At 41.9% G+C, this 17265-nt stretch overlaps 1 protein-coding gene across 1 annotated transcript in view; it reads right to left on the bottom strand.

Annotated features, from left to right (window-relative positions):
- The window catches only part of mc5ra (melanocortin 5a receptor), a 30114-nt gene that overhangs the window by 2663 nt on the left and 10186 nt on the right, over positions 1 to 17265 (bottom strand). Inside the window, exon 4 of the mRNA XM_034611234.1 lies at positions 16352 to 16540. Coding sequence (XP_034467125.1) covers positions 16352 to 16540 — 189 coding nt within the window. The remainder of the gene's footprint in view (positions 1 to 16351; positions 16541 to 17265) is intronic.

The raw sequence follows: 17265 nt of genomic DNA, 5'->3' as shown, positions 1-17265 counted from the left end.
CTTGAAATTCTGTTATAATGTAAATCACTTTGTCACTTTGTTTTTGAAAGTTGCTATATAAGTAAAAGTTATTATCATTATAATAAGCTGTAGTCACTGCAGACAAAATGTTCAGCTTCATTTTTTAATACAGTTAAGAAGACGTTCAATAACATAAAATCTACATTTCGAACAGGAAACCCGAAACAAGGGTTGCTACTCTTCCGAAATAGACAGATAGATACATGATTGGCACAGCGGATTATTCAGATGGAGCTGGCCAAAGGGGTGCAATGATGCCCAGCATACATGCAGCCAATTAACAGAGAGATGTGCTTATCTTCAGGAGATATCACAGACTAAGACCGTAAAACCTACTTTCCACTCTATACTGAAAACCAACACATTTTATTGAATGTCTGAAACAAACAGATAATACAGTTCAACCTTTCTGTAACTTGTTAAATATTGTTTTCCAATTGATTTCAATCTGATAAAATCCCTACACTGTTCAAAGACTTCAAAGACAAAGAAAGTTTAATTTAGAATCTTGAGGTCTGAGATATTCATCTTACTTGCAACTATATATTTACCATTTGCACTTTGAGTGTTCATCAAGACTAGAAAAAGCACTATATAAATACAAACCATTTACCATTTACCATTTCCATCAATGATTCCCTACAACCTATATTTGCCTGAATTCAACATCTTCTTTACATTTGACTTTTTACTCTTCCTTCAAATATCTCTCATTTAAAGTTTATCTTTCAAATAACTGTCTCTCAAATAAGTTTTTTTGTTTTGTTTTTCAGAGAGCCAAATCAACAGCCTGCTGTTTGTATGATGAAGTCAAGCATACAAATGAATTAATCATCACTGGTCAAGAAGCCAACCTGTTACTAATACGCAGACTGCAAGCCTGCACCAACAGTCTCTTTCAGAGTTGAGAGAGGCGCAGGCGAGCCCTCACTCACATCAAGCTGAGACCCCTCGCAGAACTCCCTGCTGAACAACTGAGGTCATCTCAAGGACACACCACCTAGACCCGATGTGATGTTACACTGAACCATGGTTTGAGTTCCAGCCAAGAAGGTCACAGCAGCACTCATTCAACTAGGCTCCGTCCAATCATCTGATTCTGCACTAATGATTGGGTTGATGTTGTTACCAGAAGTATAATCTCTAAATTTACTTTCATAGTTGCCGGTAATGTTATCACACTTTAACGTATTATTTTTCACTGTCACCCAAATTATCACCTTTCTATTCCATTGATACAGATAGATTTAGCATATTTCTTGTTTTGTTATCCTTGTTAATATTCCATTCCCAGTAGATATTAGTAAGTCAATGTCATATTTTTGTATCCGTTTGTTGCAGTGTGTTATTTTAACATAGAGAACGGATATCCATTGAATCGTGAATTTATGACTGATCATTCATTAAATTAATATCATCATAACATTTTTATCTGTATAGCCCATATTAGGGTTGTCAAAAAAATTGATACTCACATATTAATCAATTGACACAAAGGCCCAATCCCATTTCACCCCTTAGCCCTTCCTCTTCATTTTGCACGTTCACGTGTAGGGGTAGTCTTTCCCAATACCTGTTTGGACGGAGGGGTAGGGCCAAGGCATAGGGCTTTATACCCCTCCAAACGGAGATTTTTCAGACCCTCACTTCAAACGGAGGGGTACCCAGAATGCCTTGCGAATCACCGGCAAGCTGGGAGAAAGACCCACAAGGATTTTAAAATTACGATATTGATTGTAATATCTTTGTTTAATATCATTTTAATGTATTATTACTTTTTTCACAACAACCTTAAAAAAAAATAGATCTCGAGAACTATAGCGTTAGCATACTAACATTAGCATGCAAGCGATCTTTTTTTTCTCATGATAATCCCGAATTTTACATAATGTCATGTCGCATTGCCCCTCTTTGAAGACACACAATGCACTTGATTGAACACGTGTATGGCAGTGATGTTACTGAATTGCCCCTCAAATTACAAAGCATCGTGGCAGGGTTGCCTACAGACCACTGCTAGCAGTCTGAAGCTGTGTGCTTTTGATTCATACATGTATGATGCAGAGCATCCAAGCTTTTCAATTTCAAATGTTATTGATTCACCTGCATTAGCACAGATGTTATTTGGATATTAAAGGTTTGACACTTTAGAAACTGCAAACAATAGCATTGGTTTATTTAAGATCTCAACAATGTTATTACAATGACATCCCTGTCAAAACTGTCTCTTCTGTTTACATCGACGACTTCTGATGACGTGTCTGGTTTTCGCGACGACTACTAATCATGTAACGGCTTCTTGAAGGGCTGTCCCAATTCGTACAGGAAGATTTAAGGGGTAGGGGTAGGGCCAAGGGGTGAAATGGGATTGGGCAAAAACTTCACACAGCACTGCTGCAGACAGGCAAGCACACAGCCCCTCCCCTCACTAGCAGCTGAACACAAGAACGTAAGTTGACGTTCAAGACACTGAGCTGGTGTCACCACTATAAAACTTAACATGGCAAGTGCTGCTGCTGAAGGGCCTTCCCGACTAGTTTTAGTCGAAAATGAAAAAAGCTAGAGTGCCATTTGAAAGCATTTTGCCTACAAGGCAAACGACCAGGGAAAGGCTAACGATGTTGATAAGCAAACAATGCGACAAAGTGGTGGCGACCAAGTACAACAAACTTGGTGAAGCCTCATAAAGACCGACAAATGATAAATTTGAACATTGAATTCAGTTACAGTTATTCTAAACATTAAACTGGCTGGTGGCACACGTTAATGTTAGCCGTTTAACTATTAGCAATTAGCCGATCGCCACATTAGCAGTCGTTTAAGTTATCATTAAGCTAGCGGATAGCAGCTATGGCTAATAATAAAACGACTAACGTTAATGTGGAAGCTAGGCCTCAAACGTTATCAGTCCTGACCATCTGTAACATTAATAGACATTGTTAATTTAACAGGATAACACAATTGTTTGTGTCTTAAAAGTGTCATGATTCTCTTAAAGTCCCAGATTGAAGCTGAGAAGAGTCGACCAGCAACTGGACAAAAACAGTGATGTTGATGATATTGTTTGTATTGTTCTAAACTTTAGTAGAACATTTTTTATGCCTCTTATTTTTTTGTAATTTTTTCCCCCTGTCGTATCGAAATCTAGTATTTTCCTGGGTATTGGTATCGAGTTTGAAATCGTGAGAACCCAAGCCTATATACATAATTCCCAATTTGTCTCATTGGGCTTAACAAGGTGCAACATCCCCTGTCCTTTACCTCTTAACAAATGATTTAAATTTGCTCTGATAGGAGCTGTTGCCCCTTTTCCACAGCAAGTGCAAATTCATCAAAGTGCTACAACAGGTTTACGGTTAACTATGTTCTGAGGCACTACATATGTTATCTTATTGTTGTACATTTTAAGGGATACTCCAATAATTAGGCCCGAGCATCACCATCTGCGAGGACCATATATGGGTTGCTCTGAATCTGCTTCTTCTTCTTCTGAAAAATAAATTTTTGGGGGCCTAAATGTACTTAAAAAACTCACCACATTTAGGGGGACTTCCAGTGTCATGGCGGAGTGAGGACGTCTTCTGGAAACTCTCCTCACCTATTTCATATTTTATTTGTTAAAAACATGTATTTAGTTTAAAGTCGCGTCGCATTCCTTTACTTAAACCTCCTACTCCATTAATCGTTTATATGTCAAACAAAGCCGGTAGAGGTAAACAAGCTGGCAAGAATGATCAGGCCATGCCGCCCGAAGCCGGTGCTAGCAAGCAAACGTCAGGCAGTGCTAGCTTGGAGCTAATGCACGGGGCACTGAAAGAACTGCGAGATGGCATCAAAGAGGATGTGGCTGCGGTGAGGGACGAGATATTATCAGAGCTACGTTCATCTGTTTCGACCCTCCAAACGACCGTCTCCATGCACGTTGAAAAAATTGCAGGCATCGAAACCTCTCTGACGGACGTGGATCAGAGAGTTACTAAGCTTGAAACTTCCCACACGGCACTGCAAGCTGAAAACTCTAAGCTACACGCTAAACTGGACACTCTGGAAAATTTCTCAAGGAGGAATAATATCAGGGTGACTGGTCTGGAGGAGAAAATTGAAGGAAACCACCCCTCTGCCTTTATAGAAAAGTTCCTGACCGAGGTGTTTGGAGAGGACAGTTTCACTCGCCCACCTGTGGTGGACCGTGCCCATCGCACTCTGAGACCGCCACAGCCGACAGGTCCCCTGCGGGCTATGGTGGTGCGCATGCATTACTACCAGACGAAGGAGCAGATTCTGCGGATGTCGTGGGAGAAAGGGCAGCTGAAATACAGAGGAGCAAAGATCAGCTTTTACCCCGATCTCAGCGCGGACCTACTACGTAGAAGAACCGCGTTCCTCCCAGTCAAGAAACAGCTTCGGGAGGCGGGAGTGAAATACTCTCTGCTACACCCAGCAAGGCTCCGGTTCCTTTTCAACGGAAAGAAGTACGAGTTTGAAACCCCAACGGAGGCGGCTGCTTTTGTCAAGGCCAAGATTCTACCAGCGGTGACATCAGAAAACGACAGAGAGTGATGGTATGTAGGCTCACTACAGCCAGTACAAGACTGATCATTCATTAAATTAATATCATCATAACATTTTATCTGTATAGCCCATATTAGGGTTGTCAAAAAAATTGATACTCACATATTAATCAATTGACACAAAGGCCCAATCCCATTTCACCCCTTAGCCCTTCCTCTTCATTTTGCACGTTCACGTGTAGGGGTAGTCTTTCCCAATACCTGTTTGGACGGAGGGGTAGGGCCAAGGCATAGGGCTTTATACCCCTCCAAACGGAGATTTTTCAGACCCTCACTTCAAACGGAGGGGTACCCAGAATGCCTTGCGAATCACCGGCAAGCTGGGAGAAAGACCCACAAGGATTTTAAAATTACGATATTGATTGTAATATCTTTGTTTAATATCATTTTAATGTATTATTACTTTTTTCACAACAACCTTAAAAAAAAATAGCCAGTACAAGACTGTGACAATGTAACCCAATCTATAGCGTGAGGGCATACTCCGTGAGACAAATGTAGGCTAACGTTACATCAAAATGCACAGTTGTCTACGTTAATGCTACTTCAGAATTTCTACTTGCCTGTGTTCTATATTTCTATTTTTCCTTATTTTGTATTTTTTATTATTTTCTTTTGAATGGGCCAATCTGGGAATAGTAGCCTGCCCTAATTATATTGGAATATGAAAGCTCAATGGCCTGTTTGTAGAAGGTGGGATGTTTGATGGAAAAATGTGTCAGGCAGAATATAGCCTCGTGACAAATACCAGACAGATATGTTATCAAAGGAGGTAAACAACATAATAATTTACTTTTTAAACGTGTTTCGTTATCCTCTGTTAGATGAGGAGAGTTAGGTGCAAGCGTTGTTTAGCTAAGATGGACCTTTTTGCACTTGTTTTCTGGGGTTTTAATGCACTTAGTTTGGTTAAGTGCTGGGGGAGGGGGGGAAGCATCCTTTTTATTTTGCTGTCTTTTTGTAATGTAATGTACACGTCGCATCTTTTTGTTTTTTTGAATGTCTTACTCTTATCATCTATGGACATCCCGCAATGTTCTGTCTTCCTGCCCTATATATGCTAGTACAGCACAACTCTGTAAAGTATGAGTACAGTTAGAAATAGTGGTAGAAAAGTGAAGTTCATCTCTTGGAATGTGAAATCGCTGAATCACCCTGTGAAGAGGAACAAGGTACTGGCACATTTAGGTCAACTTGGGGTAGGGGTAGCCTTCCTCCAAGAGACACACCTACGAAGGGCAGATGTTTCGGGTATTCAGAGGAGTTGGGTGGGGAAAGTCTTTCATTCCAAGTTCAACACTAGGGCCAGGGGCGCAGCTATTCTTATACACAAAAGTTTTACCTTTGATAGTGATCAGGTAATTGCAGACACAAATGGCCGGTTCGTCATAGTCACCGGTCAGCTTTTCAATAAACCTGTTATCCTCGCCAGTGTATACGCTCCAAACTGGGATGACAGCGCTTTTATTAACTCTTTTTTCTCTACTGTCCCTGGGATCAATAGCCACCACTTGATTGTTGGGGGTGACTTTAATTGTGTTCTCTGCCCCAGTCTTGATCAGTCTTCTACCAGACATGCACCACTGTCTAAAATGGCCACAGCTATTAGTACCTTTATTGAGCAGTATGGAATGGTTGACCCCTGGCGTTTACACTTCCCTACAGGAAAGGCTTTTTCTTTCTTTTCACCAGTTCACCATACATTTTCCAGGATTGATTATTTTATTCTAGATGCCCGGCTTATACCCTCTTCTAGCCCTCCCACTTATCATAGTATAGTTATATCTGATCACGCTCCCCTATCCTTTGAACTAGATTTCCCTGATCATCCTGCCCCATATAAACAGTGGCGCCTGAACCCTCTTCTACTCTCAGACAGCGCTTTTGTAAAATTCATCCAAACCCACATACACATTTTTATTGAGACCAATGCATCACCGGAGGTATCTCATAGCACCATATGGGAAGCGCTGAAAGCATACTTGCGAGGCCAAATTATTGGCTATGCCTCAAATACCAAAAAGGCGAGGATGGCCAAATTGAAAGAGCTTTCTGTCAAAATTTCACAGCTGGATAATCAGTATGCCTCGACGCCTACTCCAGAACTTTATCAAAAGCGGATTCACCTACAGACTGAGTTTGATCTAGCCTCCACCTCAGCAGCAGAGCAGCTGTTATTAAAGTCCCGACATTCGTTTTATGAGTTTGGCGACAAAGCAGGCCGGCTTCTCGCTCACCAAGCCCCCCAAACTGCAACCTCACGCCAGATAACTCAAATCAAGACCACCTCGGGTTCAGTGACCACAGACCACAAGGAGATTAATGATGCTTTTGTAGCGTTTTATACAAACTTATACTCGTCTGAATATGATGATGAGGCTTCCGATTCAGAGTCGTTTTTTCGGAATTTGAACCTACCAACCCTTGAGGACTCTCAGAAAGATGCCCTCGATTCCCCCCTGACGCTGGAGGAGGTTTGTGGTGCCATTAAATATATGCAATCTGGCAAATCCCCTGGACCAGACGGGTTCCCAGTGGAGTTCTTTAAGAAATTTGCAGAAGACTTATCCCCAATACTACTATCAATGTTTAATGAATCATTTTCAATTGGCCATCTCCCTGAAACCCTGAACCAAGCCTCCATCTGTCTCCTACCTAAAAAGGACAAAGACCCCTTGTTGTGCGGGTCTCACAGACCGATTTCCCTTCTAAATGTGGACTGTAAAATTCTCCCTAAGTCCCTTGCTCTGCGGCTTGAAAAAGCTCTTCCCAAGCTGGTGCTACCTGACCAAACCAGATTTATTCGTAGCGGACATTCCTATTCTAATATCCGTAGGCTGTTCGATATTATTTATACTACCACCAGTTTGGATGATCCTGAGCTTGTAATATCCTTAGATGCAGAGAAGGCGTTCGACCGGGTGGAGTGGGAATATTTATTTATGACCATGAGGAAATTTGGCTTTGGTGATGATTTTATCTCCTGGGTTAAATTGTTGTACGCCTCTCCCTTAGCCTCTGTCCATACTAATGACTCTCACTCAAAATATTTCCCACTACATAGAGGCACGAGACAGGGCTGTCCTATGAGTCCCCTGCTTTTTGCTCTGGCGATTGAACCGCTTGCGGCTTCTATTCGTCAATGCCAGGCAATTGAAGGGATAACTCAAGGGGACACAACACACAAGCTCTCGCTTTATGCCGATGATTTACTTTTGTACATTGCTAACCCAGTATATTCTTTGCCGCACATCCTGTCTACCTTGGAACGATTTGGAAAGTTTTCAGGTTACAAACTGAATTTAGAAAAAAGCGAACTTTATCCCATAAACAAAGCAGCTCTCGATATCCCGGCCACAGCCTTCCCATTCAAGAGAGTGTCTTCCCATTTTAAATACCTTGGGGTGGTGGTGCCGCGGTCTTTTCACAAGTTATATAAACTAAACTTCACACCATTATTGGATCGATGCAGGCAGGACATAAACCGCTGGCGCACATTACCCTTATCATTAGCTGGCCGGATTAACCTAATCAAGATGAATGTTCTTCCTAGGTTTCTGTATTTGTATCAATGTATTCCGATTTTCATTCCTAAAAAACATTTTTTTACACTGGACCAAATACTATTTGCATTTATATGGGATGGAAAGGCCCCCCGTATTCGCAGAACTTTTTTACAAAGGCCGAAAAAGTTAGGAGGAATGTCAATGCCTAATTTTCTTCACTATTACTGGGCCTGCAATATTCAAAAGGTCATAATGTGGGCTAATAGTGGTGCAGATGTGGAAGCTCCCGCTTGGGTTAAATTGGAATCTTTTAAATTACAACTCCACTCCCTGGTCACAGCTCCTTTACCTCTTAACTCTGGTTCTTTCAAAAACCCTGTAGTTGCCCTTACTTTGAAGATCTGTGTACAATTTCGGAAGCATTTTGGCTTGCAGAGCTCATCAATACAGGCTCCTATTCTTGCAAATCATCTTTTCACCCCTTCCAAGTCAGATCTGGCCTTTCGGGCCTGGCATGGCAATGGGATTAGACTTGTTAAGGATCTATATGTTAACAAGGTGTTCGCTTCATTTGATCAATTGTCAGGGAGGTATGCGTTGCCCCGTTCCCATTTTTTTCGATACCTACAGATTAGGCACTTTGTACAAAGGGGTTACCATCCTTTCCCTGCGCAACCCCCAAGCACGCCCTTAGATAGTCTCCTAGGATTTAATGCTGGTCTCAAGGGCGCCATCTCCCGGATTTATGGGGAAATTGACGCGATAAACCCACAGTCTCTGAATAATTTAAGGACACTTTGGGAACAAGACCTAGGCCTGTCATTTGCTGATGGTCAGTGGGCTTCAATCCTTGGCCGGGTTCATTCCTCCTCCCCCTGTGCCAGGCACGGTCTAATACAGTTTAAGATAGTTCATCGTCTCCATTTCACCAAGGAGAAATTAGCAAGAATATACCCTAATATTGGGAGAAAATCTTTGGATCGCTTAGTGACATCTATGGCATGACGATTGAACCTCAACTCTTTGGGGTGATGCCCCTTCGGGTATGGCCGGTTGGCATGCATGTTGTGATCGCCTTTACCACTCTCTTAGCTCGGCGCCTTATCGTCCTTAACTGAAAGAGGCCGGTGCCACCATCTCATACAAGATGGCTTAAAGAGATCATGTTCTATTTGAAGCTTGAAAAGATTAAATATACACTGAGGGGAGTTACAGATACATTTGAAAGGGTATGGAGGCCTTTTCTTGCATACTATGACAATTTAACCCAAATAACAGACTGGGAGGATTCATAATTCCTTTGGTATAGCACAGTGCTGATGTACTTAGTTTTATAAGGAGTGTACATTACATGTTTATTTATTCATTGTTTTTGTTTTGTGTGTTATTTACTCAACATTGTATAGAGACATTTATTTAAAGGGGACATTGTATGCCCATTTTACCACAAGTTGATATGGTTCCTTGGGGTCTTAATGAAATGTCTGTAACATACTTTGGTCAAAATACCACAAGGATCATTTAAAACAGCACCCTTTTTACCCTGTATAAAACAGCCCTCCACAGAGTGACCTGTTTTGAGTGCCTGTTCCTTTAAATGCTAATGAGCCAGCTCCCCCCTCCCCCCTCTCAACCCCATGATTTTAAACGATATAAATTACATATTTTATATGATATAAATTATCAAATATGCATCCCATACTTTGTATTCCCCTTCTGTTGTCCTGGAGTTTTAATTTTCCCAATCACATAATTAAATGTCCCCCTCTGCCCATCCACTACAAGCACACAAGCAGACAGACAGAGAGAGAAAAAGAGGGGTGGGGGAGGCTATGAAGACCATCATTTACCCCAAACCCCGACATTCAACGGGTATAACAACAAGCGGAGAAAGCAGAATCGCGGGCTGACCACCGCGGAGAAATGCGCATCCCGTGTGAACAGCACAGGTGGCTGCGCGCTTGAGAATGGCGCTGCGCTGCCTCGCAGCCTCGCTGCGTCCGGTGTAAACCCGGCGTAACGAGTGGGGGGGCTCTGTGTGTTTGTGCCAGTGTTACAGTAGTGCTGAACACTGCAGAAGTCTTCCACACTGCTGGCTGTGTGGCGTTGACACAAATTCCAGCTCACGCATGGGAGAGCGAGCAGTCGCGCCCGAGCAACTGCTGCAGCCTCCCAGTCCCAACGATCCAGACGAATGCCACATGTGAGTGAATCGCGGGCTGACCAGCGCGGAGAAATGCAAGTCCCGTGTGAACAGCCAGGCGGCTGCGCACTTGGGAACGGCGCTGCGCTGCCTCGCAGCCTCGCTGCGTCCGGTGTAAACCCGGCGTAACGAGTGTGGGGGGGCGGGGGGGATGAGGTGGGGGGTGGGCCAAGGCCATGTAGGGAGACTTCCAGTGTATTGTTACGACACAAAACACAGGAAGCTCATTCGAGTCACTCAAGCATGACGTTTCTGACTTAGAGGAACCATAACAAAACGCGCGAGTGTTTTTTTTTCCAGAGTTTTGGGGTTGGTAGACATGCCAGATACCCACATTAACGTGTAGAAGCACTAACAAAGTGGAATTTGCATGCTATGTCCCCTTTAAATATTTGGTGGTGTCTGTCAAGGGGATGCTGGGTTGGGGTGGGGGGAGGGCACATGGGAAGGGAGTTATGTAGGATGTATTTCAAATGTTGACTCTGTGAATTATCTATGTAAAATTCCAATAAACAGAAGTTGAAAAAAAAAATTTGACAGGCATATCAGGTCTGGTGAAAATGTGTGTATCTTAAAGTACTCAGGAAGGTATGTGGCTCGATTATGCTCACATGTGTATCATGCAGAGACACAGAAAAGATTCTCTTGCCACTCTTCGCCAAAACTAACAGAAAGTCAGTCATTTTTGATTGAACGTTCAAATTTGGCATGATATTAGGCGTTTTCACACATAGAGGTATATTGTCCAAACGGCGTCATACTTCACATGTACAACAAAGGTCCTTCCCTGAACAGATCCATATGATAATATTTAATAATAGTCAAGGCACCCTGTAAAAGGAATTGTCATGTTTTACATTTTGGCTAGCCCGTTTACCTGATGCATGTGAAATTTGGTCGGAAGAGCCTAACAAGTTTGATCCTCCGCAAATTTGGTCAGGGAAGCCTTGAGACCTTGTTGACGAAGAAAGTGAACCAGGAAACACAACCGATGACAACTGAACACATTCGGAGAAGCAAGACATTTCCCATCTATTGCATGAGCAGCGAAGTTTGGCGCACTGCACGCTTTTACGCACTGCGCACCTCTCGCTTGCCCCCTGCCTTGGGAGACGGCGGCGTGTGGGCCACCGGGGGGCAGCGCGAGACCCTAAGTGTCCGGAGGTTGGTCAGGCTTCCGTGATCGACCAAGGTCGAGCGGCTGTACCGGTAATGATCCTTCCGCAGGTTCATCTGCAGAAACCTTGTTACTACTTTTACTTCCTCTAGAATAAGTTTGATCGCCTTCTCGGTGCTCCGCCAGGGCAGTGACCGACTCCGGCGGGGCTGAGCACATTCCCAATCCATTTATTCCCTGTAAACAATTATCCAGGTGCTCATGCAGGACCTCGGTTCAGTTCAGTCTTTATTATTCTGTCTGAAATTTGGCATCATGTATAATTAAAATGTTTTACTTTTTACTTTTGTACTTAAGTACATTTCAGAGCCTGTACTTAGATACTTTTACTTGAGTAAAGGAGTTGAATCAGTACTTCTACTTTTAGCAGGCTTTTTTTACACAAGTATCTGTACTTCTATTTAAGTAAAAAATTTGAGTACTTTTGCCACCTCTTGACCTTCAATAGAATGCCAACAAAGAGAAGTGGTTGTAACTAGGGATGAGCGAGTACACCATTATCTGTATCTGTATCTTTTACTACCTGTTAAAGTAAAACATGATGTTAATTATGTGGTGTGTGTGTGTGGTGTGGCTGTGACAATGACAATATTGTGTTGTGTGGCGCTGCAGCAGTGAACTTTTTATAGGCTCTGTGTAGGGGAGGAGCTCTGTGTGTGGCTGGCCTATAATGGAATGATGTGGACACAGCTATCCAATGAGGATTTTCGTTCATCACGAGTATGGATATTGATACATTTTACTTGGATGGTACACGTGCGCAGCTGAGGCAAAATGGCAGCGCCACCATCCTGGCATGAAGTAGTCCTTCTGGTTCAAACATCAGCCACATCTAAGGCGGTGGCCTTAGTGTGGCTCCGCCTTGCTTTTTTGCTCCGCCTTGCTATTATTATTTGGTGTCAGCCGCCTCAATGCGGAATGAGGTAGATACATGAACCTTGGCAAAATGACTGGAATTGATGTGTGTGTTTCCAAGAAACATGACCTCAATCAGCCAAAAGCCAATAGTGCTCAACAATAAAGCCAATTGGACCATAAAAGTCCACCATGATAGATTTTTCATAATTTGCATGAATTGAAAAATTTGAATGTGACATCTCCTTTTTGTTTTTACATCCTAGATACACATTTCTATTTTAAATTAGCAGGATTGGTCAAAAATCCTGGCTGCTATTAACAAAATGTTTTGTCAATGGGGCTAAGCTGGAAATTAGCAGAATTTATCAACAGTTTGTCCAATAGATATGTTTAAATTATATCCGGAAACGGGCAGAGCAAAGTTTTGCCCATAGATGCCCCAAAAACTCCCCAAATCTGTAGCGCAGTAACCACTGAACCGAATTTCACCAAATTTGGTACGAATGCTCCGGGGGCAATCTCAAGTGCAGGATAGATTGGCAAAAGGGGGCGTGGCCCATTAAATATTTGCCTATTTTATGGGATGTCTTCAAAATATTTTGGGTTAGAAACAGGAAAATTGGCACATTCATTGGGAATGATGTAAAAGTAAGGCCCAACAAATATGACCCCAACGGGTCTATTGCCAATGGTGGCGCTATTAAATTTGACAGGCCACCTCCCTCACACAGTGAGTATGATTAACTTAAAATTTCACATACATTCCTAATCAATGTGTGCTACAAAAAAGCCTCTTTAACCATAACTGTCTACTGTGATGGATTTTTGATAATTTGCATAAATAAAAAAACAGTAATGTCACATCTACTTTTTAGTTTTTCAGCCAATCCATTCCAAAACCAGTATAAAGCATTGTGAGACTGAGATACACATTTCTATTGTAATTGAGCGGGATTGGTCAAAAAATTGCTTTTAGTCAAAACCTTTTGCCAAGGGCGGGGCTTAGCGGGAAATTAACCATAACTCTTTAAATATATGTCCAATCATCATGAAACTAATTAAATATGTTTATATTGTATTGGAAAATAGAAGTGATAAAGCATTTTGAGATATGCACATAGGGAGCAACAAAAATACCAAAAACATGTACCGCAGGAACCAAAATCTAAAGTGCAACATTGATCAGATGGTGGCTGGATGAACAGAATGGTATATTTTTGCTAAAAGGACAAACACTGCACGCTGCTATCTGTCACTCTGTGATAAATCGTGTTTTGCTCTGATAATTTGTTGTCAAATGTGCATTAAAGGCTTAATTCCCATAGGATTTACCTGAGAGAATGTGAAATTGATGTAACAGGTGCACTTTTGAACACACAAAAGGACTCTTGCAGGTTTCCAGTGTTGTTACAAAGTGGTGTTTTGACTTTACAAAGGATCATGAGCAGAACACACACACCTGACAAAAGTTTGATTTTTGTCCTGCCATCAAATCTAATCAGAACTAGGGCTACGTTGTAGCACTAACGGGCCCGAGCACACGCATTTCGAAGCCTGTTGCGGTCAGTGGAGAGAGCGATCAATGACCAAGCGCACGTCTCTGCGTTGCATGCGTTTTGCGCACTAAGGCAAGGATAACGCTTCACTTCCTGCGTCCGTCACGCGATGTTCGATCCTTGCCTGCTAATTGCTCATTACGGTCCCGCTATCAATTGCACATCACACTGTGAACATTTTATGTAAATCGAATGATAGTTGTAAAAACAAAGCTTACTTCCTGTTGCCAGTAGGTGGCGCCATCACTATTATTACCTACAGACTAATATATCTGTTGAAGTAGGAGCTCTGATGTAGCGTGAGCAATTTTGTGTCAATTGGACAATGTTACAACATCTTAATTATCACACTGATCAGTAGGTGGTGCTATGACCCTGAACTAATATTAATATATGGAGCTGTTCAGGTCAGGATTGTGATCATAGGTCAGTAGTTCGGAGCCGGTTGGATAGTGCAGAGTAGATTTACAAAGTACTTCCTGTTTCATGGCGAATCAGTAGGTGGGCGCTATGACACTGAGGAAATATTGACACATAGAGCTGTTCAGGCTTGGTCTCTGATCATGAGACAGAAGTTTGGGCGGTGATAGGACAATGCGCACTGGAGTTATGACACATCGTCTCCTTTGGCGAAGAATGAACCTTCGCTGCCACCTCAATGTTACACGGTTTGAGGAAATGTCACAATTCTGACCATGATCCTATGACTTGACTGAGCTCTTTGAGCTGTATATTGTAAAGCAGCCAAGAGCAGTTCATCAAAGTATAAAACATGTCACTTCCTTTAGCCAGCAGGTGGCGCTGTAATTTTAAGTCATGATTTCTGTGTAGATGTCATCAGGCCGGGACTCTTGTCTTACATGTCTAGTTTGGACTTGATTGGACCAAATATATCTGAGATACAGAACCTAATGTTTTGATGGCGTGTAATCAAACTTTGACGCCACGCCACGGTCACACCGTGTGACGAAAAATTGATCTTTGAGTTAGTTTGTATCTCCATCTTGTTGCGATGACACTCATCTCAATTTGAAGTTGATCTGATGAAAGCCCTGGGACAAGTTCGTCAAAGTAAAAATGTGGAATATGGCCAAAATGGCCACGAAATGCAAATGGCGGGCTTCCTGTTGCATTTTTCACAATGCACCACTAGACTTTTTTGTTTGTCTGGTCATGATACACCTGTGTATCGATTTTTGTGAAGATCGGTCAATGTGAACGCATTCCGGGGGGCTCGGGGGGCGCCGTTGAGCCATTTTGCCACGCCCATTCCAAATACTCCAGAATAACATTACTTCTGGGGTTTTGAATTCCCTGCAAACTTTGGTAACAATTTGAGCATGTCTAGGCCCTGAAAAAGCCCCAAAAGGGAAATACAAATCCTTCAAAATACAATAGGGCCTCCCACCGGAGGTGCTCGAGCCCTAATTAGAGTAAATTAGCTGCAAATGTCAACAGCATTCCCACGGGTGCCCCCTAAATTATTTTCCACATTCACACACTTTTATTGCATTGTCCTCCGCAGCCACAGAAAACCATTCTTCCAATAGTTTTCAGAAGCTGAGTACTACTTCTCATGAACTGAATGTATGAAACTAGTGGAACAGCCCTTTAAAACCGGAGCATTATATTGTAGTTACATATTTTGGTAGAGAGGTTCTTGATATCCAGGGGAATTATAGTGTTACAATTCAATCTTAAATGTACATGGTTTAAAGAAATCATCAAGTAAGTATACATTTATTTAATTCACTTAAAGATGAATCTGACATTTTTTTAATCCTCAGCTGAAAGTCTGTCCACTGATAACGAGGACAGATTTGATTCGGGAACATTTTGCCACATGATTCAATTATTGGATTTTACAGAAATAGTAGCAGTTGTGCAATGCATCTGTGTTCCAGGTGATTAGTGCAAAATTGCACAGTCCATTTCAGGATACTCTCTAAAAAGATATCTTTGTTCTAAGCAATTATTATACAACTGGGAGAACTGAAGACCCAGTTTATTCTGAGCACCAGTATGCACAGTTGGTAGCTAATTACATTGCACAACCTCTATTATTAAACAAGCTCATTTAAGTCATTTTTTTTAAAGTTCTTTATACATTGACTGGATTAAAAGCACAACCTTGTGCCATGTTTCAAGACAAAGTAGAGCAATTCAGTTATGCACTGTGATTTTCATTAAAGATTATATTCCATACAAAAGCCTTGGAGAGGATCTCTTGCAGAAATAATAAGAGAAAAGTAATAGTGTGTATGCATGAACTGAGGTGACCTGGATTTTATAACAATACTAACACCAATAATGATTAAATAACTAAATCTATACTAAGTGCTTTCCAATTGTATTCTATAATTTTATTATGTTACACAAGCATTTCAAAATGAAGATGGCAGTGATATCTACCACATACATCTTTCCATACACACCTCTCTCCCTCCCTCCCTGATTACCTGTCCACAGCGATGGCCAGTAAGCTGCACATCGACGCAACAACAGAGATGCAGATCATGGAGTCAAACACATTGTCCATCTGCCGGATGAAGTGGTCTTCCACCACCAGCTGTCTGTTGTTCAGAAGGTAAATGATGATGGTCTCCCAGGCATTGGACACACTCACCAGCATGTCTGCTACTGCCAAACTGCAACAACCACACAGGGTTACATCAAACTTTGATCACAGAGATAGATGTTCACAAGTCTGTACATGTGCTTTCTCCCTGTGAATGCAAGATTCTGCATTGTGGTCCTTGCCCTCCCCCTGTGAAATTACACAATTATGTAGGGTATATTACTCAACCTATGAGATAGAGTATTTTCTAGTCCAACATAGAATCTTGCTCTGATGCAACAGTGTAAACAATGCAGTGATCGATCCATTTAATCATCTATCTTTTCACCCATCCATCCATCTGTCCCTCCATCCATTTGTCTGTGCATCCATCTCCACTTATCCAGGGTCAGGTTGTGGTGGTAGCAGTATCTAGCTCTAATTCAACTATAACTCCACCCCAAGCCACATGAAATATATGATCCTTCCGGCGAGTTCTGGGTCTACCCTGGTGTCTCCACCCAATTAGATAAATTGATGCTGGAACCACCTCAACTGGCTCCTCTCAATCACTCAAAACCCAAAGGGTTTACTTTCTTACCTGACTCAGATGAAAATTAGAGAAAGATAAAGAGATAGAAGTTGATAAAGAGGAGAAATGAAAAGCAGGTAGAATTGGACTAACATTAAGTCCCTGTTATGTTCAACACAAATATAAACTGACTCAACTCATTGCAATAAAAGAGTATAATGTATCCATTACTACAGAGATATACATGTATGTTATTACAGTGAAACCTGAGGCTCCATTGAAGC

The sequence above is a fragment of the Hippoglossus hippoglossus genome, chromosome 16 (assembly GCF_009819705.1).
Source record: "Hippoglossus hippoglossus isolate fHipHip1 chromosome 16, fHipHip1.pri, whole genome shotgun sequence".
NCBI classification, from domain to species: Eukaryota; Metazoa; Chordata; class Actinopteri; order Pleuronectiformes; family Pleuronectidae; genus Hippoglossus; species Hippoglossus hippoglossus.
The sequence above is the reverse complement of the archived record's forward strand: the minus strand, read 5'-3'. Positions and strand labels throughout refer to the sequence as shown.